Source organism: Pseudonaja textilis, chromosome 2 (genome assembly GCF_049901715.1).
Source record: "Pseudonaja textilis isolate UNSWEBS1 chromosome 2, rPseTex1.2, whole genome shotgun sequence".
NCBI classification, from domain to species: domain Eukaryota; kingdom Metazoa; phylum Chordata; class Lepidosauria; order Squamata; family Elapidae; genus Pseudonaja; species Pseudonaja textilis.
In genome coordinates this window covers 11,999,632-12,025,448 of record NC_141991.1, presented here as the reverse complement: position 1 = coordinate 12,025,448, position 25,817 = coordinate 11,999,632, and the positions used below count along the sequence as shown (strand labels likewise).

The 25,817-nt window shown below is 38.0% G+C and overlaps 1 protein-coding gene across 3 annotated transcripts in view; it reads right to left on the bottom strand.

Moving 5' to 3' along the window:
• LOC113452377 (vomeronasal type-2 receptor 26-like) overlaps positions 1 to 25,817 on the bottom strand; it is a 57,579-nt gene that overhangs the window by 8,941 nt on the left and 22,821 nt on the right. Inside the window, exons 4-6 of one of the 3 annotated variants that reach the window (XM_087927736.1) lie at positions 21,570 to 21,721; positions 7,161 to 7,287; positions 1,440 to 6,359 (exon numbers count right to left, since the gene is read on the bottom strand). In XM_087927736.1, the coding sequence (XP_087783862.1) occupies positions 5,455 to 6,359; positions 7,161 to 7,287; positions 21,570 to 21,721 (1,184 nt within the window). In that variant the 3' untranslated portion in view covers positions 1,440 to 5,454. Of the gene's footprint in view, positions 1 to 210; positions 500 to 1,221; positions 6,360 to 7,160; positions 7,288 to 21,569; positions 21,722 to 25,817 lie in introns of those variants that run through there. The other 2 variants (XM_087927735.1, XM_087927734.1) reach the window with 2 other exon arrangements.

Sequence of the window (25,817 nt, the reverse complement as noted above, 5' to 3'; positions counted from 1 at the left end):
CCCAAAGCAATAGAGTTGGTATGAAGAGAGAATATGACTATTTTGATACATGCCCTCATCCTAATGTGTATCCCAGTTCCCAGCTATGATACCTACAATGGACAGAGTGAAAAGCAGCTCTTGAATTCCATAGAGAAGATATAATTGAATCCATCATGCATTCAATACCACCCAACTCTCTTTAGTATATAGACAAATACACACACAAACCTGTGGGACTTTGTAGGGGCCTACTAATGTTGACATCTGGATTGAAATCTCCCTGTCAGCTGCATCAAGAAGAGCCAAGATGTTGTCCTTCCTTCCACAGCTGTAGTTGGGAACATTGGCTTTTCCATTAGACAGCATGTTCAGCAAGACTTCTGAAGTGCCAAGTGTGTTCAAATAGTTGTCATGGATAGTGTAGCCAAGCGTGAGATTGCATTGGAGCTGGATATTCTTGTTGATCTCTTGAATAGTGAAAATAAAGCGTTCTATTCCTTTGGTAGTATAAGGATCACTAGTGTAAAAAAAGTGCTTTGGTTAATACAAGCATCATCAACAGCAGTCATACAATACCGTTTTACCAATTTCATCCTCCTTATCAATACATAATTATTGAGTCTGTAGCCAATACTGATCGAAAACCAGAGGCAAATGATAGTCACCCATCAAAATTTAATATTTGTAAATGTTGAAAAAATGGGAAGCAGATAAGAATTACAAAGTCTATTTATAGCAGCAGTAATTTTCATCACCACAGCACCCAGTTTTCAAAATAATTCCTATTTTAAAGTACAACCATCATAAAAGGAAAAGGATATTTCATAAGTGACTGTTATAAAAGCTGTTATAAAACCAAGTCATCCTCTCTTTCTATAAGGATCAGGCATTCAATATCAATGAGCAGTTATAAAAATATGGAAATGATCTGGTCTTGGTTAACTACAACAATCGCTACTTTGAACAAAGTATTCCAGTCAGGCATTCTAGATTAGATGTGGGAAGGAAAATAATGTAGAATTCTTTCAGGGTGTTTTTTTTTGGGGGGGGGGCGGGTTGCTCTTTGTATTTGTGTGTCTTCCACTAAATAAGACAATAGAAGAAACCCGTGGAAATCTGATCAATCAAGAAAATCAATCAGTTCCTGCAATATAGGAGTAGGCAGAATAAGGAGAAAACAATGAGAGTGTTAGAACTGCAGATGGAAGGAATACAATTTCATTGCACTGAATAACTTACAAGTAAGACTGAGTATAAGGAAGCAGGTTGAAAAACAACATTTTCTGTTTTAGTGTAACTGCACTGGTGACTACACCAATGAGATGGTCTCCTGGCCTGTAGTAGCTCCATGGTCTTTCTCTATCCAGGTGCACCGAATTCAGTGGGCACTTCATTCTAAGCTTCCCATAGACTGTCTGGGACACCAGTAACATTGAAAGCAGAAACAGGAGGTCCATAATTCATGGAGCTGAATCAATTGCCTGTTTCCAAAGAAGAGTTAGATGATTTCAAAGCACTCCCAGAAAATGCAATATGGAATGGCTTTCCTTTTTCAAACAGAAACAATTCCAGCTTCATCTAGAAAAGAGAGAAAGGTACATTCAGCAGCACAATCCCTGCATGTGTCCTCAACATTGTGCAAACCATTCAGCATGAGAAGATTCTTATATGTTTTTCTGATGCAAGACCCATTCCATATTGCTTTAGTCTGATGTTCTATCAACTGGAAAAGTAGCAGTAGACATCTCAAAGTCTGGGATTGTGATAATTACAGTGAATGTTAATTTGTTCTCTAGACCTCTTCCAAGACTCCACGTAGAAAGAGGCAGCTACAGAAAAGGATTTTTGTGAAATATGGCAGATACACCCCTCGAGACAATGGTTGTTATCTGTCCTGTCAGGACATGTCCAGAGAGTGATGCTGGAGGAAGATGCTCCAATACCCAGGGAATTGACTTCTGCTGTCCACCATTGTGGCATAATGATCTCCAAAGAATGCTAGAGAAGAGGTAGGTAGGCTTGACATAACACATCTCCAGGGGGCTCCATGGAATCACGCCAAATCTGACCTTCTAGGAGCTTCCGAGGTACCTAAGTCTCCCTGAAGGGATGATGAAAATAGAGAGGACACTCCGTCGATCACAAGGAGATCACAAACTCCTTGTTTGATTTAGAGGAAACTCTCAAGCTGGTAGGTGGTGTCAGCCTCGATCCCAGCGATGATGGCATTCTCCCGTCAACTGCACAGCTAACTGACAGTTCTCAGAAGCCCAGCTGATTGGCGCTGGAGGAGACAGTGTGTGGAACACAGAGGCCAGAAACACAGGCACTGAATGGTAGACTGCTGATAAGACATTGAGTGTTGATGTTGGGTGCTAGGGAGTGGTAAGGGGCATGTTCTTGCTATAAATAGAGTGCCGGGAGACTTTTCAAATGTCAATTACTCAATTGTGCCACACCTCAGGATTGCATAAAAAGTACTGTTTTTAGAGTTTTTTAGCTTCTGAATTCTCAAGACCTGGGGACTTGGATACTTGAGAGGAAGTCAGGGCTCATATATTTTTTCCTTTTCCTCTTTGTGCCACTTGTGGACTGGCTGGTCTTCTTGAGGATACTTTGAAGATAGAGGGTGGCAGAGGGGCTGAAGCATGTGATGGGTGTCAGAACCGAGGAGGAGCTGGTGCTGATGGAGGACCTTGCGCCAGATGCAGGTGGGGGGGACAGTGGTCAGCCTGCAGTGAGACCAAAGGCACATGATGTACAAGTTACCAAACAACTCAGCAAAAGCTGCCTTGTTTTGAGGTGATGCAAGGGCCCAATTCCTCCGCAGAGTGGTGGCATAGTTCGACCATGGCATGGGAAGCTGCCTTCAGGCCATCTGCCCCAGGAGTTCATGGTGCCAAACAGTTTGAGGAGCAGAAAGGACAGCTGATGGATGATGAGGAAGGGGAGTGGGACTATTTGCCAGCTTTAGGAAGCTACACCATGGAGGTACTATGGGTGTGGTTTGGAGAGGCCAGATGTTCCTTCCTGGTCTGTTTCTCCCTGAAATGTGGCTCTCGAGGGACTAGAAACTAGCAGGAACAGTGATTGGGATCTCATCTGGGTCCGGTACCACAGACCTGGTTCTGTTTAGCCAGTCCAAGGCTACGATGGGATACTGTGCCTCATTGTACCCAGGAAGCTCTGCAAGTGAGGCCATTGGATCAGGGCTCAGTACCAATATTGGCAAGTAATGTAATGGCAGGTGACACTGGGCCCAAAGGCTGGATGTTGGGCCCAGTGGCCTGTCATTTGGCCCAGCAGGGTTCAGGTCCTGGGCTACAGGGTCCATGTCTGAATGTGCAGGGTTCCACTGGCCCAATGGGATTCTGGCCACAGATGATGCTATGGGGTCCTCCGGCCTTACAAACAACTTTTGATGGGAACTCAGACCATTGTTTCTTAGCCAGTCTATCAGGCATTTGGACCAGTATGCCCATTTTTATACATCACAATGGGCTGTGGTAATGGCTATAATGGTGGTACTGGAGGGGGAAGTGGATGAGTACACGGCAGACTAGCATATTGAGCATACCCGGATGTTGGTGGATCCAGGAATGTTCCAGGAAGCACTACATGACTGTTTCAAAGACGGGACTCGAGCCCAACATGCAGAAAGAGAACTCTTGGCCAAGAGAAAGAGAACTCTTGGCACTAACCCAAGGGGCTCAGCCAGTGAGTTCCATGAGTTCTGCTGAGTAGCCGGTAAACTGCGGGCTTGGCTGGAGAGGTTGCTGATTCATCAGTTCTGAATGGGCCTAGACCGAGAGTTATGTTAAGCCTGAGTTTACTGGGGAATTCCGCTGTGAGATTTAAAATTCCCAAATGATTGTATAAATACTCACAACATGAAGACAAGTCTCTGGCTCACAATTTCAAAGGTTTATTGTAGGAAGAAAAGCGGTTGCAAGAGCGGCCTCCAAGACAATTCTCACTACTTCAACAATACATTTTATATCCCTGCACAGAACACGCCACGCCTAAAAAGCCCTCCCCTCACTTCCCGTATTTTCTATATGCTAAACTACCACCTTGGGGTCATCATGACGTTGTTTCCTGGGCCTCAGTGTTTTATCTTCTATTTATTCCTGGGCTGCCAAGCTTTACCTTTGATGTATGTTCTTATCTTATTTATTCTCCCTAGCCTGGTCAGATCTTCCTGTTGTTCTAACAATGTATCACGTCTTTGTGTAATGTATCATCTATATATGAACGACTGGGCTAGGATGTAACTCCTGTCACTAGAAACAACAAAAGGGAGGGGCTTTTCTGCAAGGATAGAGAAAGCTGGCAAGGGCACATCAAAAATGAATGGAAAAAAAGAATCTTCTAGTCTATTTCATATACAAAATGAACCAAAGAGTTTTTTTTTAATTTTGCTATATAATGTTCATTATAAAAGAGTAACTTATAATTTTCTCTCAGTAGCAATAGCACTTAGACTCATATACCACTTCAAAGTGCTTTACAGTCCTCTCTAAGCAATTTACAGAGTCAGCATATTGCGACTCTTATAAAAAATGCTTGATGGAATTGGGTAGGTCTAGTTTAATGGAAAGAAGAACAGGGTGACATGATAGCAGTCTTCTAATATTTGAGAGGTTGTCACAAAAAAGAGGGAGTCAACTTATTCTCCAAAGCACCAAAGGGCAGAACCAAAAAACAACAGATGGAACCTAATCAAGAAAAGAAGCAACCTAGAACTAAGGAGAAATTTCCTGACAGTTAGAACAATCAATCAGTGGAACAATCTGCCCCTAGAAGCTGTGAATGCTCCAACACTGGAAGTTTTTAAAAATATGTTGGATAACCATTTGTCAGGAAGTGGGGTAGGATTGCCTAAGCAGGGGGTTTAGACATAGAATAACAGAGTTGGAAGGGACCTTGGAGGTCATCTAGTCCAACCCCCTGCTCGAGGAGGAGAGTCTATTCCAAATATTACCCTCTACCTAGGATCGAACTCACAGCCTCCTGATTGTGAGGTGAGAGCTCCACCTCTAGGCCCTCTGAGAACATCTCCAAAGTCCCTTCCAAATATCTCTGGAGTGTCCACCATTAGAAGAATGAGATGGATGAATTGTTGCAATTTATAAGGAGCATTTATCACTAATCCAACCTCCCTCCCTTACAGCATATTTATTAGACACTCAAATAAGGATACCCTCAATTCTTTAGGAATTGTTTTGTAAAACTCTTATAGGGCTGCATTTCAGTTCATCTGTTATTTTATTTCTGCATGATTCAACCAGATGGATAATACACATCTTGAAATTATGCTGAATGAGGATGGAAGATACTATCTTCCAATTGCCCTTTGGTTATTTCAGCTCAAAATTGTTGCCCCAGGTCATGTATATGAGACAACTTGAAACAATTTCTATACTTGACCTGTTGAAATATGTTGAGAGTGGAAATTCCTCTAACTCACATTTATACATTTCTTCTGGTTGTAAGATACTCCTTTGTATTCAAGTCTGGCCTCAGAATGATAATGTAGCACTTGGGGATGAAGACGCAGCCCAGCAGCCCAGCACTGGAGGCCAAGATGGAGAAAACCTGTACAGCCACCATGTATTTCCCCTTGGTGCTCAGATAGGTGGGCAGGAAGGAGATCCAGACATTACAGAAGACCAGCATGCTGAAGGTGATCAGCTTGGCTTCATTGAAGGCACCGGGGAGATTCCTGGCCAGGAACGCCACCATGAAGCAGATGGCAGCCAGGAAGCCCATGTAGCTGAGGGTGATGTAGAACATGAAAACAGAGCCTTCATTGCATTGCAGAATGATCTCTCCAGGCTGGGAATGAAAGTCTGAGTCACAGAATGGGGGAGAAATTCCCAACCAGACGGAGCAGATTATAGTTTGGACACTAGAACAAGAAAGGATGATGGAGTTGGCCAAGCTCTTCCCCAACCATCTCTTCACTTGGTTTCCTGGTTTTGTTGCCAGGAAAGCCAGCACCACTGTGATGGTTTTGGCCAAGAGAGAAGAAACAGCAACTGAGAAGACAATGCTGAAAACTGTTTGTCGGAGAAGGCAAGTGGCTTTCCTTGGTTGCCCAATGAAGAGAAAAGGAGACAAGAAGCAAAGCAGGAGGGAGACCAGGAGGATGTAAGAGAGGTCTCTGTTGTTGGCTTTCACAATGGGAGTTTCTGGATGTTTCATGAATATGATTAAAACAAGGCCTGTGGCTAAGAACAAGAATAGGGCAAAAGAGGATAGAATGATTCCCAGATGTTCTTCATAAGAAAGGAAGGATATAACTTTGGGGATACATTGGATTCTGTCCTCACTTGGATATTTTTCATCCGGACACTTGGTGCATTTTTCTGCATCTGAGTAAAACAAAAAAACAACATTTAAAAAAAAAATTCTGTACTTTCGCCTTTCAAGAAATACCTTCTTACAACACAATTTGTTACTCGCAGCATTTTCATAAAATATCTACAGAGAGCAGTTAAGTAGAATATCATTTTCTATTTTTAAAAAACCAGCAATATATTTTATAGTTTATGAAAATGGAAGAAGTCCTGGAACCTGAATGATTTCTTGTGTAATATCAGAACGTACATTATTAGATATAGATAATTATTCCATTATTCTTTCTATATACATTTCCTGGTTGCTGATGGATGGCTCTTTTTAATATACTTGATGCTGGATATCAATCTTTTGAAATCTGATTAGTTAGAAGAGTAAAGTTCTGTAAATAATTTGGAACCAAATTAGAAAGCAGAAGATATATGTTTTTCTGGCAGTAGAGAAGCTTGTCCAAACTGCTACATCTCCTATCTCTTTCTAGGCCTCCCCTCAAGGTTTTTCTGCTATTTCTTCCTCTAATTGTGCAATTTGATGATAATAGCAATAATGCTTAAACCATTTCACATTGTTTTTACAGTCCTCTCTAAGTGGTTTAGAGTCAGCCTATCACCCCCTAACAATCTGGGTCCTCATTTTACCAACAATGGAAAGATGGAAGTCTGAGTCAGCCCTGAACTGAGGAGAATTGAACTGCTGAACTGCTAGCAAAAGCAAAAAAAACTGAGCTTCAATCAGCCTTTTAACTTGTATTTTATGACAGTGTTACAGATGAATCCATTTCCACAATTCCTGTCCTTTTCCTTTGTGTCCCCCACTTTCATGAATGGAGATGGTCCCCTCAGGACAAGGAATGCAGTCATAGCAGCAAGCAGGCTCTCCTTCTCGCTTCTGCTTGACGAATCCAGGATGACAACTTTCCACACATTGGGACTGTGGCAGAGACTAAGCAGAAAAAGAAGAAACGCCAAAGAAAATATATTGGGATGAAGCATGTATGAAAATGGATGTAGACATTAACATTAGCCAAATAGATTCTGGACTTCACTTAGATAAATATGAAATCCTTGACACATTCCAATCTGATTTAGGAGAGATAAACACTGGCAGATAGTTCATTTACTCAGTCCCTTTGGCTTTTGGCATCAAACATTGCAATAAAGGATTTCTCTACTTAAGAAAGACTGGAGGGATGGAATTGGAAAGATTTTAGCCTTAAGTGACAACCAGTTTGGTTCCTCTTCCTAGCCTTGTTAACGTTTTTCCATTCTTCACATAACTATGATTATAAAGTGCAGTATGATGATCTTGCATTAAATTTTGGAAGATAAATTTTTTATTGTCAAAGATGTATTAATTTTGTATTATATTAGATTTATTAAAGTAAATAAAATAAAATAATAAAGAAAGGAACATTGGACTTGTAGGATCTGGACAGGCTTCTTTTGGAGTATATAAACATTGTAAAACTGCTTCCTTTTGAAAGGAGTCCAAAACCATCCCCCAATTAAGATATAAAGGGGGAAAAAACTCCTAAAATTAGGGCTTTATTTGTGTGTTTCATCCCTCAATTCCTATGGCTCTCAACTAGTAAGACCAGGGTTGGGATTCAAATTTTTTAACATCTGGTTCTGTGGGCATGGCTTAGTAGGTGGGCATGGCTTGGTAGTCATGTTATTGGCTGGGCGTGGCCAACTCAATATCATTCACATTGAGGCACGCATCACCTTGCCTAGCCTCTCATGACTGTGGGGATGCTGTAAAAGTCCTAAGTGTGAAAAATGGTCATAAGTCACTTTTTCCAGTGCCATTGTAACTTTGAATGGTCACTCCACACAACCAAGTACCAGCAAAGGAGGGGGAAAAAACTCCAGAGGAGTTCCTGAGACAGGAAGTCTAGTCCTGCCAAGAATGTAATAAGGGTTAACAGAGAGGCAGTTTCTGTAAGCAACACCAGAATGTTTCCTTCCTGACTTCCTTACAGGATTAGGCCAGTAATTTCTTCTAACAACCGGTTCTCTGAACTGCTTAGAATTAACTACCAGTTCTAGCAAATAGGTGCAAACTGGTAGAATCCCACTCCTGAGTAAGACTAAAAGTAAATGCCTAGTTTCCAGAACTGGGTGAGATGATATGCATGAGAGGTCATGAGAACTCATCTCTCAAAGGGGATCTTTTCATCTTCAGCAAGTGGGACAAGAGTAGGAGACCTGTGTTCAGCTCTGTATCTGAGGCTTTTTCTACGAAAGAACTACAATTTAGGGGACACCAACTTACCAACTTGCATGGAAACCAAGTCTACATTTCTTATTAGTTAAAGTTGGATCCTCCTTTTTGCTAAGAGGGACATAACATAGCTAACAAAATATGGCCTTCTAGGTTTTTCAGATGAATTACAAGCCAAAACCTAAATCTAAGTAGCATTTCCTTTCAAATTCTCCCTTCTTACTTCCAAAATGAGGAAGAGTTTTTCTTTGAATTAAAGTCTTGTTTCAATGCTTCAGTTTTCCAGGTTATTGGCATTATCTCACATCAAAACAGCCTTTATGGTTTCATGTGAATCAATATCTTTGGAGTTTCTTCTCAGAGGAGCAGAAGGGCTATTGCTTATCCCAGTGAGGTGAATGAGAGAAATGGATAACTCTGGCCAGGTGTGGGCTGGTTAAAAACATTATAGAACATCAGTGACCTTTCAAGAGAAACATTCCTCAATCTGGACAAGGTGAGGCTTATTTTTCACATACACCAACAGGATCTCTAACCAGTCATGACTATATTTCATCTGATTCAGTCCAAACCTTAATTCAGATGCTGGTTAAAAGAACCTGAGGCTACGAGCAACTGCCAGCACTTGAATATTTCTCACCTGCTTGATCCATGGTCTCCATCCTAAAGAATAATCACCCAGCATCCAATATTGCACATGACTGAATCAGTTTAAAAGAATATTCCTTACAGCATCTGAAGGACACTTTTGTGGATAGTACTGAAGTTTCCACAATCCATCTAACAAAATGTTAAGTTTTCTCTTCTGTATATGGAGATTAGAGTTAACCCATTTGAAATGGATCATAATCTTCAGAAAAAAGGAGAAAACACAGCAATATTTGACCCACCTTGTTAAGCAGATTTATCCATGAAAGAGCAAATTCGTTAATAATAACTCTCTGTCTTTCAACACTCCCCAGTTTCCTTTTCATCAAGTCCCCCTCGGGTGAAATCACCAAGAACTCAATATCCATATCTGCAGCTATTTCTCCGTTATGGTCCACGTAAAGATTCCAGTGGGAAAGATTGTAGAACTCATTCTTCTCCAGAAAGGGATGGAACTAGAAATGGGAACATCCAGGAATTTTAAAAGCAGAAACCTTGGATTGTTCTCCCTCCAGATATTTTCATATATTTTTCTTCTACAGTTCTTTTTTAATATGCCAACATGCTTAATTAGGAGAAGTGTTATCATTAAGTTAATAAGTAAACAAGAAAGGTTCAGCAAAATTTGTCAATCATATATTGAAAAAAAGAAAATGTAATGGGCACATTTGATCCATTATAGGGAACCTTCTATAGCAGGTATCAAATAAATTGAACAACAGCAAACAAGAAAATATTCATAAACCATAAATAAAGGTCTATTACAGGTGGCATCTACCCCTGACGAGAATTGTGAAAATGTTTAAGAACAAATCAGATAAATGTTGGAAATGTCATCAGATACCTGGTTCATATTACTATATGTGATGGACATGCCTGGACACAAAAAGATATTGGACTAAAATCCACATGGTTGGAAAAAATGGTAAAACAACAGGTAGACTTTAAACCAGATACCTTTTTATTGGGAATTATACCGGAAATATACAATAAAGAACTGAAATATTTGATTGTAAATGTTTTAACAGTGGCTAGAATTGTATTTGCTAAGAATTAGAAAAATGAAAAGATACCTATGCAGGAGGAAGTTATTAAGAAAATTATGGACTGTGCTGAAATGAGTAAATTGACATTTGAAATTAGAGAGCAAGCAGATAAACAACTTTATAAAAGAAGGGGATTTGTTTTATCAATGGTTGGACATAAAGACATGGCAATGCAATAGAGTAGATGATTTTGTAATAGACTGATATAAAATATAATGTAGACATATATAACCATTGGATGAAAGTACAATATAAACTTTAACCAACTGACACACTGTATATATATAAAATGGAAGATGATTTTATGTTTTTATGTTTTGTTTGTATATGTTTGTCTTAAAAAATAAAAACTTTTGTTTAAAAAAAAGATCTATTACCCAAAAGCATCTTTTCTACTAGTGTTATAACTGGAGAAGGGAAGGATAGAGCACTCTTCCAAAAACTGGAAGATGTTACAAAGAAGCTTAAGATCTGTTCACAATTATATGAGAGTCTGGAACATGATAAAATGAACTCAGTGAAGATATTCTGGCTGAATTAAAGGAAAATAATTACCTTAAGAAGAGGAGCAGTTTTATAGCTTCACAAGTGAACCAGAGAAGTCCAGTCTCCCATTCACTGGTTGGCTTAATGCAGAGACTCAGCAGCTACCAGTCAGATATTTAACTGGGATTTCAGCAGAGAGGAGGGTTAGGCTATAATCAGGGGTGGGATCCAACCAGTGTAACCACTGGTTCAGTGGCTATGCACGCTTCTTGCACATGTGTGCCTGACGCGCGCTGTGTGCGCATGTAATTAACAAACTGCTGAGCTGCCCAGACAGCTGAGCAGCACTTTTTTCCTGCTTTTTCAATCTCAACTGTGTTGTGCAAAGGAGCTGAGGTTGAAAAAGTAGGAAATAAAGGACAGGTAAGAGCCCAGGTGGGCTGGTGGGCCAAAACAGCAGCAGACACTGAACTAGTTTGGTGTCTGCTGATCTTCACAGCTACCGGTTCTACAGAGGTGGACAGAACTGGTAGAATCCCACTACTGGCTGTAATAGCTTGATGACAGTTTATAAAACAAAGGAATCATTCAGATAGGGAAAGTCCCCTTAAAATCCTGGAGGAGGAAGTAAAGCAATAACTTCTGTAGGAAAAGAATACTATTGCTGAAAAAAAGGTTTCAAATAATGTTTCAACACCAAGTCAGCCAGGAAGCGATGAAGTTATGTAAAAACAAGCCACCAAAAGTTAGAGTTGATTAAATTACCAGTCAGACTGTCTATGTGTCCGTCTTTGCCAGCTTCCTTGCAAAACTGACAAACTACATGCAGCAAGAAATTCCTGAGAATAATAAGATTAGAAAGTTTTTTCTACCTTGTACTAAATGCAACAAATGTAATCCTGTAGCAAAAAAGACAAATGTAATCACAGTAGAAAGTTAGCACCCACCCTTCCCCCAGAAGAATGAAATATTCCAGGAAATATTAAAAAGACCTCCCTGGATGAGAAAAGAAGAAACATGCTCTTTGAAAGCAGCCCCCACCTTTGTTAATAGCCCCAGAAAGACTGGTGCCACCCTATCTACAAGACAAAAGACCTTCACCCTCAAGACGTAATAGAATTAGCCTTCTACCCTTCTCACCACATGGCACTTGAAAAGAATGAATCACCCAGCAAGGTAAGCCTGGGACGGAAGACATCCTACAAAATTATCCCTGCATGGGAATCTGACAACCAATCAGACAATCAGAATACATTTCTTTCACAGGAACAGGAAGCAAGTTCAAAGCCCAAGAGAGAGTATCTCTCTCTCTCTCCCCCCCTCTCCCTCTCTCTTCCATGTGCTTGATTGCCCAGGACCTAAAACCACGTGTTCCTGTCCATCATTAAACCATCTTTCCAAATAGCCTCCATGTTTCCACTGTCTTTCTTTCCACTTGGAACTGAACCCAGATGGACATTTGTTCCAACATCACCCAAGTGTGAATTCTGATCTTTTGAAAGAAGTCACATAGGCTGACATGTTGTAAACAATACAGGAAAATTTTGTATAAAGTTCTGAGGAAACTTTTAGTCAGAGTACTTGAAATGAATCTCTGTCCCAAGGATGTAGCTCTATTTCTGCTGGAGTAAAAAGCTGAAAGATGACTTTCTCATTCCATCATGATTCCTGAGCCACTCACATGGGAAAATAGAACCGAGCTGAGACTCAGGCCATCCATTTTTCTCAGGGTCTCTCCAAATTTATAACAGTAAAATATTAGCCACAAACCATACATACAGGAATATTGTTAAAAGTGGAATCACCCTGAGATTTCTGGTTGCTCATTGTTGGTGTTGCAGTGAAATCCACAATCGTGTGCTTTTTGCTCTGAGCTCACTTGTTGGAGGGTCCCGATCAGGGCTGGCACCACCCTGGAGGGGTGGTGAGGAAAGTGGGAATCACTTGGAGGGTTGAGGGGAATCACAACTCCCCTCCCTGACAAGAAAAACCCCTGCCAAAGCAAGTTGCAGCGGTGGTCTAAAATGGCCACCACAAAGACGAGGAGCAGTCTGGGAAACTAAGACTGTGCTGGAGTGGAGAAGCAGCAAGTGGAGTATGAACCAGGGAAAATACATGGACTTTAAGGTATCCTGGTATTAAGAATAAAAGGACAATTTGAAGGAAAGTTTGTAGAGGCGGCAACCAGAGAGAGTCAGAAGGAAATTTGAACTTTTAAAATTGGCTTGAGCTATTGTAATGAATTAACTTGGAGGAGAAAATTCAGAGGGAAATATTTGATAACAAAAGGCTTGGAAATTAAATTGGATAATTATTAGACTTTTGCCACTTAATAGGCATAAATAAATGCTAGAATTGAATGTGTTGAAAAGAAATAATAGCTAATAATTGAAATTAGCAAATTTAATAAAAGTTTTATGATTAAAAAAAGAAAGTAAAGTAAAAGAAAGACTGGATTGTGGAAAAAGACTCAAGAGTGTCACTTGATGGTACAGGAAAAAATTCAGTGCCTCTTTGAAAAGTGCTTAGTCTTGGCCTTCCGGTTTGCAGGGCTTCAGCAGCAGCAGGAATCCGCAATTGTGCATGGTTTCTGCTTGTGTTCGCTGCTGGAGTGCCCTCAGACAGCTGGCTTTGGGGCTATAGCTACCCCGTAAAGGTAGCTGAAGATAGGGGAGATCCGGCAGGGGTCAGGGAGAATTGCAACTCCCCTCGTCAGCTGGTTTAACTCCCTTTTCCGAAAGCGGTAGAAGTGGCGGTCAGAAATGCCCGCCACAAAGAACCACTCCTCTGGAAAAGAATGTGCAGGAGGAAGCTGAGAAAGTGAAAGTTTTGGCTGACTGGGATAACAAGCAACATTTAAGATACCCTAGAATTTTAACTTTATCAAAGGTACATTGCTCCCAAAGAAGATCTGGAAGCAGTGAATGAAAGTGAAAAGGGAAAGTTTTCTTCTTCTCACTCTCCTTCCTTACGGTGACAGCAGATGAATGAGAAATTGGAAAAACCCACTTTGGCATCATCAGGTAATTAAACTGGGAAATTAAAGCCAAGGGGACAATAAAGATTTCTGAACACTGGAAAACAATTTTTTTTTTGCTGTAAATGGGAAGGGAGAGGAAAAGAATTAAGATTAAGATTTTGCTGGAGGAGGCTGCTTGGAATTTAAAAGACTAGAGCTAAATTGTAACAAGACTTCTAAAAGATACACTTTAATTGGAACTTTTTAACTGAATTGCAACCCCAGGAAGACAAAGTGAAAAAAGGAAGAAAGTGTTAAATGAAATAGCTTGTGTGTATTTGGACTGTTTGGTGACTTTGGGACTTTTGGAAATTATTATTTGAATGATTAAAAACATTTGGGTTGTTTAATTTTTTTTTCTTACGATGGCATTACTTGTGGAGGAACTGAAAATTGAATTTAAAAAATATAAAGAAGAGGAACAAGAAGGGAAGGGCTCTTTTGGCTCCATTTTTCATTTTTTAGAAATGGCGAGTTCTACTTATGAGAAACCACAAGAACAAGAAGATGGGGATGAAGAAGAAGCCATCTTTAATGAACAAGCAACTTTATCTGGGGAAGAAAGGGCAAAGGGGGGAAAGAGAATGGAGAATTTAAGACTTAAAAAAAACAAAAGGGAAAAATAAGGTGAAAAGTGGATACAATGTCAGAAAGCAACAGAAAAAAGGAATGCAGAAGAGGGTGGAGATCAAGAGACAAGGGGGTAAAAAGGGTAGAATGGAGAAGCAAGGGAGGAAGCAAGGGAAGAGAAGCTACAAAGGTCTGAAACAAGATGTAAAGAAACAGGATTTATTTAGAGATAATGGGTAAAAATATAACTGAAAAAGAGATTCTGCAAAGGTACATAAGACTGCATTGTTGTATTTGTATTTGAAATAATGTTAGAAAATTGTAACAACATATGATTATAAAATGGTATAAAATATTTAATGTAATTTAGTGAATTTTTTTTAAATAAAATAAATGAAATGAAATATGAGAGAATTGAACTAAGAAGGAATGGGAACATTTTAACTACATAATATTTTAAAATATATGTGAAATGAGGGGGAAGTAACTAAACAAAATGTATAAGTGTTCCTATAGAAGTATGATATCTATCTGAAAAGGAATGTGTAAAATGAATTCAATTGTTATGGATTGTTGTTTTAATTATATTATATATTTATAATTTTTTCTTATTTTAAAATATGGTGTGTAGCTTTAGAATGTACTTAGCAGAATCCAAATGAAAATTATGTATTATTTTAAATGTTAAATTTAGGGGAAAGATACAAAGGCGTCATACTCCAATCAATGATTGCAGGAGAAATTTTGTGTTAATGAGAAAAGATGATAAAGAGCTGAAACAGGACAGACAAAGGATATAAGTATAATGATTTAAATTGAGATGAAATAAATAAAATAGAATTAAGAGAGTGAAAAGAGGGGAGAAGCTATATAGAAAATGTAGAATGGTAACAAGATATGGAATGGTATATAAAAGTGAGCATGAACTTGAATTTATGTCTGTACAAAGAGATGTAACCCGGGATCAAGCTGCTTTCAAAAAAGATGTTTTATGTTTTTATGTTTTGTGTTTTGTTTGTATATGTTTGTTTTTTAAAAAATTAATAAAATTCTTGGGGAAAAAAAAGAAAAGTGCTTAGTCTTTTTAATAAATTGGACTTTGGAATTTAAAAGAAAATATGAGCAAGTCCATCATAACAAAATAAAAACCCTGAAAAGTAATATTAAAATATTATAAGGGGAAAGATATTTGAAAAGATCATCTTAGAACCACCCAGTGACTTCGGGAAACAGCTGGAAAAGAATTTATCAGAAGACCTAGAAATAAAGACTTATGGATATCGATTGTTGAAAATAAATATAGAAGATGCTGGTTGAAATAACATACTGGATTTGTGGATTTGACATATATATTAAGGAAGAGGGGAAAAACAAAAAAAGGAAAAAAAAAGAAGCAGACACAATGGGGAAATTATTTGCTGAAATAAGATTGGATCTACAAGACCAGAAGGAAATGATGAAAGTGAGACTGGAAATGTGCAGCAATATATTACAGAAATTAGAAATGGTGACTTAGCTTGTAGAAGAAAAACAAAAATAGAGAGAGAGGAGTCAAACAAAGAAGAAACCAGCTTTGAAGTCCAAGTGGAGCAGCAATCATTTAAGCAGGGGGGAAAAGGAATTAAAATTAAGTGAAAATAAAAAGGGGGAATGGTTTGGAAAATGAAAAAAAGGAAAGAGAAAAAGCAGAAAAGGGAAGTACAAAAGAAAGATCAATAGTGGGAGGGAGATAAAAGAAATAACTGGAATGAGAAATAGAGGGGAATAATAATGGGAAAAAAGGGAATTAAGAGAAAGGACTGGAAAATAAAGAGAAACAGGAAGCAAACGAGAATGAAAAGAAACTATATTGTTATAAGAGTGAGAGATAATGGGTAAATAAAAATAGGGAAGGAGATTCTGCAAGGTAATGTGTTGTAATATATAAGAATAAGTACTGAAAATAGACAAGATTGTAGGTGATATTGTTTTTTCTTTTTCTTTTTTATTTAAGGATTATCACTACATTAGATATGGAATTCAATGAAATAAATATGGAAATGGGAATTTATAACAAGAATATGATATATTAATTGATGATTAGTGATGTGTAAAAATGTGAGAAAATGTGTAAAAATATGAGAGAGTAATTAGGACTGCAGAAAAAACAATTACTACCAACCTGCCTTCAATCAATATTTTTAGAAGGCCATGATTTGCAGAGAAGGTAGCACGTTTTTTTATGGGATGTAGGGAAAACTAGTCAGAAATATTTCCACAGACATCTAATCAGAGACTCATTATTAACTAATTGGAAGAAAATACAGAAAAAACACTATTTAAAAGTACCAATCTGGATTTGAACAATGGAGGCGATGATCCACCCAAATAATCTGGATATCACTAAAATGATTAAATATAAGGACCTATTGGATACACAAGAAAATTTGAAATTGCGGCAAGAATTTCAAGAGCGAGGACAAAAAATTGATCAGTGGGCATACCTTCAAATTCAAAGCAGATATAAACAGGACAAGAAAGAATTTGGAATTAACAATAAACTCCAGCAATTAGATAAAATTTTATTAGGATGAGGCAAAAAGAATATAATAAAATTTTATAATTATTTACTAGAAGTTGAAGAAGAAATTGTAAAAGGGAACATGATTGCCTGGAGTAGGAATGTAGCATGTAGCATCACCTTAACAGAATGGGAAAAGGTCTGGGGTAGAAACAATAAGATTACAAAGTCGGTAGCATATAAAGAAAATGCCTATAAAATGTTTTATAGATGGCACCTTCCTCCTTCGAGATTAGCAAAGATGCACCCCAATATGAGTCCGAATTGCTGGAAATGCAAAAAAAAAAAAAAAAAAAAAGTGGGAACTTTTTTCCACATGTGGTGGTCCTGTACAGAAGCTCAAAAATATTGGCAGAAAATTAGAATTTGGCTGGAAGAAATGACAAGAGAGCAGATCGAATACAAATCAGAGTCCTTTTTGTTAGGGATCTTTGATAAACAAATATCAAAAAAAGCAAAATACATAATAATGCACATTTTGACAGCAGCCAGATTAGCTTTTGCCCAATGTTGGAAGCAGCCCCAGGTTCCATCAGAAAAAATGATCATTCAAAAGATTTCAAGTTATGCAGAAATGGACAAATTAATTTTGGCACTAAAAATTAAAGACACCTCAATATACTACAATAGCTGGAACTGCTGGTACAAATGGATAGACCAAAGATAGATTTTGCACTATAAGGTAAAAAGAGGATAGGATAAATCCATAGTAGTGAGATACAGATATATGTAAGGATTAGGTGTGTGTATATGGCATAAATTAAGGGTTTAAAAAAAAGAGATCTTACAAACTGTTGAAGATGAGAATGTTTTTAATTGTTTTCTGTTTTTTCTTTCTATTTTCTTCTCCTTTTTTTCTCTTTTCTTTCATTTGTGTATGTGTGGTTGGTTTGTTTTAATTGTAAAATCAATAAAATTTATTTATAAATATATAAAAAGAATAAGTACTGAAAATAGACAAGATTGTAAGTGATATTGTTTTTTCTTTTTCTTCTTTATTAAAGGATTATCAATACGTTAGATATGGAATTCAATGAAATAAATATAGAAATGGGAATTTATAACAAGAATATGATATATTAATTGATGATTAGTGATGTGTAAAAATATGAGAAAATGTGTAAAAATCTGAGAAAAAAATATGAGAGAGTAATTAGGACTGCAGAAAAAACAATTACTACCAACCTGCCTTTAATCGAGGACCTGTACACTGCACAAATAAAAAAGAGGGCTGTGAAAATATTTACAAACCCCTCACATCCCAGACATAAACTGCTTCAATCCCTTCCCTCAAAACAGCGCTTTAGAGCACTGCACACAAGAACAACTAGACACAAGAACAGTTTTTCCCCGAAAGCCATCACTCTGCTAAACAAATGATTCCCTCAACCCTGTTGAACTATTACAAAGTCTGCACTACTATTACTGTTAATCTTGTCATCACTCCTTATCACCCATCCCCTCCCACTTGTGACTGTATGACTGTAACTTTGTCGCTTGTATACTTACAATTTATATTGATTGTTTCCTAGTATGATTTGATTGCTTATTGTACTCTTATGATTCTTGACTCTCAACAATGTTTCTTTCCTTTTATGTATACCGAGAGTATTTACACCAAGACAAATTCCTTGTGTGTCCAATCACACTTGGCCAATAAAGTATTCTATTCTATTCTATTCTATTCTATTCTATTCTATTCTATTCTATTCTATTCTATTAGAACTACTATGGAAAGATTAATATCAGTTGCTATAATTAAATGACTAGATTAATATATTAGCAATGTATAGATAATAATTATGGTGATTGAGAAAATGTTGTGCAGAATCTGATGCAAAATATGTGTATACCTGATATATAGTAAATAGGGAAATACTGTTATTAAGTAGAATGAAGGTAGTAAACCCAAATTAACAACCAAAGAGGACAATTTCTACAATTAATAGCATATGGATTGATAAAATTGCAAATACGACAGATAAAGACAACAGGGGATATGAATATAGAAACGAAATAAGAATTTTAAATAATATTGTAAAATAAGATATGAGAATACTTTAAGAAAAACTATAATATGAATGGTGATGTGATATGAAACTGAATAAGTAAGATGAATAGGTAACTATGGTCATGTTTGTGTTGAGATATGAAATGTGGAACCACACTGCTTGCCAAATGAGAACTTTTATTTTAAAAAATGAAAAATGTGTGAGGAAATTTAATATTGAAAATACTAGGTATGTTTCAATGATATGATGATTTTCACTAGGAGAGAGTATGGAAATGTTGAAAAATTAAGCAATGAAAGATTATAACTTGATGTGAATATGTGTATTAAGAGACACGATTAGTTTTATTAATTTTGCTTGTACTAAAATGTATGATGTATTAATGCCAAACTGTCTATATATATTGATGTGTGTGTGTAGATTGAAATAAAAAAAAAACTTGATTATAAAAAAGGGGAATCACCCTTTTAAAATTAGAAATACCAAGATATATCTGGTATCAGCTCCTTGGTAAATTATTCCCCAAGCAACTAGATTGGCCATATCTATTGGCCTTTTGTAGCAGAAGGAGTTGATATGATTCCCCCCTTTCTCTAATGGATTCATTCTCCAGAGGAATTTAGTTTGTTGGATCCTTGTGGGGACTCCATACCTGCCACGGCTGCAGCCTTGGAGCCTCCAGTATTTCTTGGGCCTCCTTCCTTCTCTTCCAGGATCTGGATGAATAGGCAGCCTTTAAGACATGGGCCAGAGTCATAAAGATCACGTAAACAGAGTCACTGTTTTCAACCAACTTCCCGTTCAATTCATCTTCTGTCTCTACTGGAGTTTTTTGGGTGCATCTTTTCCGGCCTTTGACAGAAAAGACATGCTTTGGAAAAGAGCAGTGAAAATTCTTGTCTTCATACTGGGAGTCTACAAAGGAAAATGGTTCAAAAGTGTCATATTCTGGCCTTATCATTTGCATAAATTCAAAGCTCCAAATACTATGGATGTATTTGTGATATCCAAGATGAGTCATTATATAGTTTCCCAGAGCTGTGGTGATCCAGATTTTAATGGGTCTAATGGGTCCTGACAAAACGTCAAGTGTTAGTTGAAAAATATGAAATAAGTTTGAAATGATAATATGTTCTGTTAAGTGAACAAAGACATTGACTTGTTTCCACTGAGAAAAGCTGGAATCCCTCAAGGGTGCTAAATCTTCAGTTTTTGAAAATTGTTGAGATATAACAACACAAATTCCATTCCTGACAAGCACAGGAGGAAAAAAACTCAGGAAATTTTCTCCCTCCTCTGTGTCTGGAGCAAGGAGACCAATCAAGGTCCATCTGAAGTGCAGGAGCACTCGGACAATTGCTGAATACTGAAACCCTTCTTTGGGGAGCATCCGGTGGAAAAAAGGGAAATTATTCTTATTGCTCAGAGTCTTTGAAGCCATTCTTTGACTGATCTGGAAAAGCAATAAAGAATGCTGTGTTATAATCCTGTTGTAACTTGACTTGTTATATAGGTCAAGTCCAAAATATGAGTTTTTTATTAATCCAACTTTGTTTTGATAAACATCTTAGAATAGATTGTTGATTAGCCATTGTTTAAAATATTAAACACAGAATATTAAGAAGGCTTTATATAAAAATGGAAGATGAGAAACAAATTAAGTAAAAAGGAAACAATAAAAACACAAATCATATTTCTCTATCACCCCTACAATTTAATGCAATTAGATTCACACGTGCAGATGTTAACTGAAGTACATTGTTCCAATAAAGAGCCATATTTAAGATTGCTACATCATTCTTTGCTTCTATATTTAAGATTCTTTTTATTTTCTTCTCTAATTGTGCAAGACATAGGAGACCATAGTTCCTCATATAATTTATCAGTTGTATTAGCCGAGAGGTTTCTAATTGAAATTTTGTCTGTTCTAACAGATACAATTTTGGGAGTCTGTAGTTTCTATAGCCTTCACTTTACACCAATAATTAATGATGTTAATTGATGTTGATTAACATGATGTTGGTTTATTGATGTAGATTAACATCAGACCAATAATCAAGAAGTAAACAATATCCCAATCAAGGAACTGCCGAACAAACTAACAGCCCAACCAAACATCTCCAAGACCATTCCCACCAGTGCTTAGAGGGCAAATCATTAGAAGATAAACTTGAAAGCATACCTCACACTCCTTACTAGCACTGATGGTTTTACCTAGTTTGGCTAATGAAATGTCTGCAAGAAAATAACCAAGCTCAGAAAACAGCAAGAAACCTTCATTTCAAGCTACAGATATGGTCCTTTATCAATTTGATGCCACCCCCTATTGATGCAGCCTAGTCTGCATTGGCTTTTTTGGCAACTGCAACATACTGGTGCCTAACCCTAACCCTTTGGTTGGAAACAGAGCCTCTCCTCACCTTCACAAGTATGTATCAGAAGCCCCCAAAGCAATAGAGATGCTATCAAGAGAGCATTGATAGCTATGGCTATTTTGATACATGCTCCCATTCTAATGTGTATTCCAGTTTCCAGTGTCTATAATGGACATAGTCAAAAGCAGGTCTTGAACCCCATAGAGAAGATACAGTAGAATCTATCCCGCATCCACTACCACCCCATTCACTTTACTATATATAGAGAAACACACACACACAAACCTGTGGGACTTTGTAGGGGCCTACTAATGTTGACATCTGGATGGAAATCTCCCTGTCAGCTGCATCAAAAAGAGTCAAAAGGTTGTCCTTCTTTCCACAGCCGTAATTGGGAACATTGGCTTTTCCGGTAGAGAGCATGTCCAGCAAGACATCTGAAGTGCCAAGAGTTTTCAAATAGTTGTCATGGATATTGTAGCCAAATGTGAGATTGCACAGGAACTGGATATTCTTGTTGATCTCTTGAATGGTGAAAATAAAGCGTTCTATTCCTTTGGATGTGTAAGGTTCACTTGTGTGAAAAAATGCTTTGGTTAATAAAAGCATCATCAACAGCAATAATACAATTTTTCAACTTCATCCTTTTCATAAACACATGACTATTAAGTCTGAAGCCAATACTGACCAAAAAGCAAAGGCAAATGATAGTTACAAATTTAATATTTGTAAATGTTGAAAAAATGAGAAGCAGATAAAAAGCACAAATAGTCCATTATTTATAGCAGCAATAATTTTCATCAGCACAGTACCCTGTCTGCAAAATTTCATTTTTTAAAGTACAACCATCATAAAAGGAAGAGGATATTTCTTAAGTGACCTAGAAAAGCTGTTCTAAAATAAAGTCATTCTCTATTCCTGTAAGGGATCAGGCATTCAATATCAATGAGCAATTACTCATACATGAAAATTTAACTACAACTATCACTACTTCAAACAAAAGTCAGTATTCAAATCATGAATTCTAGATTGGATGTGGAGAGGAAAATAATTTGGACTTCTTTCAGGTATTTTTTTCGGCTCCATCTTTGTATTTGTTTCTCTTCCCCTAAAAAGACAAAAGAAGAAACCCACAAAAATCTGATCAATCAATAAAATTAATCACTTCCTGAAATATAGGAGTAAGCAGGGTATGGAGAAAAGAATTAGAGTGTTAGAACTTCAGATGGAAGGAATACAATTTTATCACACTGAATCACTTACAAGTAAGACAGACTATAAGGAAGCATGTCGAAAAGCAACATTTCTTGGTTTAGTGTTACTGCACTGGTGACTACACCGATGAGATGGTCTCCTGGCCTGTAGTAGCTCCATGGTCTTTCTCTATCCAGGTGCACCATATTCAGCGGGCACTTCATTCTAAGCTTCCCAGAGACTGTCTGGGACACCAGTAGCATTGAAAGCAGAAGCAGGAGGTCCATAATTCATGAAGCTGAATCAATCACCTGTTTCCAAATAAGAGTTAGATGATTTCAAAGCACCCTCAGAAAATGGAATATCCAGGAGCTTTCCTTTTCCAAACAGAAACAAATTGAGCTTTATCTGGGAAAAAGAAAAAGGTACATTCAGCCTCACAGCTCTTGCCTGTGTCCTCAATCTTGTTCAAACCATTCAGCATGAGTAGAGGCTTATATCTTCTTCTGATGCAAGATCCATTCCATGTTGCTTCAGTCTGGCATTATGTCAACATCAGTCACTGGAAAAGTAACAGTAGACACCTCAAAGTCTGGGATTGTGATAATTATTGTGAGTGATAATTGATACTCAGGACCTCTTCCAGGGCTCCATGTAGAGTGGGGCAGCTGTAGAAAAGGATTTTGTGAAATGTTGCAGATACATCCCTGGAGACACTCTTCTACAATGGTTGTCATCCTTCCTCTCAGGATAAATCTAGAAAATGATGTTGGAGGAAGATGCTTCGATACCCAGGGAATTTACTTCTGCTGTCTGCCATTCTGGCATATGGTCTCCAGAGAATGCTAGAGAAGATCACCCAGAGCTATGCAGTTTGGTGGCACTCTAGGTTCTTGACACTTAACTCTAATGATCTCTGATACCTTCTGCACCCTTGAACCCTGCCTAATGTTAAGAGCGTGTCTTTGTGATTTTCTTTTCTATGACATCTCCAGATATTAATCCTAATTTGGAGCTGATTTTAAAATACCTTGTGTCTGAAGAGATATTTCATTTCCAACTGTTCTAGAAGTATAATTCTTTTGGATGAGACCTGACTAAGAGGCAGGAAAGTGGCAGTCTTTAGACTCTATTCTTTAGTAAATAGGGAGAAATTTACAGAAGAGATAGAAAATTGTATTTTCCTTGACTCTTTGTTGTCCTTCAATATTTATGGAAAATACTGAAATCCTTTGTATTTTGAAGTTTCATAGTTTATTGAATAAAGAATGGTGATGAAGTGTGCAGCTGAGTTGGTTGTGGTGCTCATGGCATGGTGTATGGTGTGACCTCATTTCTTGCCAGACTTATCAAGAAACTGATTTAGAGATACACAGTGGCCCTTTCTCTGCTTTTATAGATGTACTTAGTGGGATGGGCCCCATCTGACATTCCCATCTCTCAGGCTTTGTGTGACACCTCCACATCAAACACAAGTGCTTTGAGGAGCAGTTGGGAGACCTGTGTTCCTGGTTTACCTGGGTAATTTATTGTTTAGGTTATGTTTCTTACCTGGAGAACAGATGGAAATGAAATGTCACTTGATACGTGCAACTTGTCTTTGAATGGAGAACTTGGGGTTTGAGTGAGAGGAGAGAGCTGAGGAGATAGACAGATCCATCCTGGTGAGGAACAGGAAAAGTGAGAAAGTTTCCCCACTGTATGGCCTTCAACTTCTACTCTCAGAGTCTGGGTCTCCCGAAGTGGGTGGAATTCCCCTTTTTGGTCAGATATTTTTGGAAGATGAAGATGGCGGCTCCCAACTAGGAAGATGAAGCTCTCGCTCCTGGAGCACTATTTCCCTATAAAGCCACCACCTGCACCAGAAATCACTTTTAAAGCTGCTGCTTGCACCAGTAACCGTGAGTAAACCTGATCCCCCAAAACAAGCCCAAAAACGCTGGATTCTGAAGCCGTGGAGCCCTAATAATGCTAGCAGAGCTCCTGCTAATTGATCCGGAGGCCTCCTCTCCTTCCCCAGAGCTCTTTCCATTGAGCCCTATTAACCACACTGGTGGAGCTCTTGAACTGGATCACTTGGAGCCTGAGGAGTACAAACAACGTACCTTCATTTAAATCCCTCACACAGCTGATAGAAGTATCTTCCACACCAGACAACGCGTTTCCATTAATATCCCCCACACAGTTTCCCTGGAGCCACATCGGACAGCTGGCAGGGAGAAACAAGGAGGGAGGAGAAAGCCCTGAGGCTCTTAGGAGCCAAAAGTTACCCTGGACGGCAGAGGAATGCTTCGGTTGTTGAGAGGAGAGGACAGTCTCCTTGACTGACCCGAAGAAAACCCCTCCATCCGAACTAAAAAGAGAATTGCCTGCATAGCTAAATCAAAACCAGTAAGTCAGCTGAGACAGAAGTGAAAAAGAAAGGAAAGATCTTGTAACAGCATGCTTAGTCTTGGTTAGAATCACTCAAATTTCTGCAGTGGAATTTCCTCGGAAAGTGGGACTCAAAGGAGGAAAATAACTGTGATTAACGATCTGGAGTGACAGTCAGATTTAGTTAAAAAAAAGGTATTGCAACTAGAAGTAACTTTAAAAGTAAAGGACAGATTGGATTAGTTAACCCAAATTTATGAACTGTATTTTTAGTACTACTCAACTTGAAGAACCTAATCTTACGTAGCTTTTTCTCTGGTAATATCACACTACTAACTAGAGCATACAAAACATTTGCTAGACCAATACTCGAATACAGCTCATCAGTCTGGAACCCACATTATGTATCTGATATTAGCACAATTGAGAAAGTCCAGAAATATTTCACAAGAAGAGTTCTCCACTCCTCTACTCGTTGTAAAATACCTTATGCCACCAGACTTGAAATTTTAGAACTAGAAAACCTTGAATTACGCCGTCTTCGGTCTGATTTAAGCATGGTATATAAAATCATACATTGCAATGTCCTACCTGTCAATGAATACTTCAGCTTCAACCATAACAACACAAGAGCACACAACAGATACAAACTCAAGGTTAACCGCACCAAGCTTGATTGCAGGAAATACGACTTCGGCAACAGAATGATCAATGTCTGGAATACTCTACCCGACTCTATAGTTTCTTCCCCAAACCCCAAAAACTTTAACCTTAGACTGTCTACTATTGACCTCACCCCTTTCCTAAGAGGTCTCTAAGGGGCGTGCATAAGCGCACCAACGTGCCTACCGTCCCTGTCCTATTGTTTATTTTATTTTTCTTTTATTTTTCTTATATGTACCCATCTCATGTATTCATAACTATGTATACACTTATACTTATTATCTTGTAAACAATTGACAAATC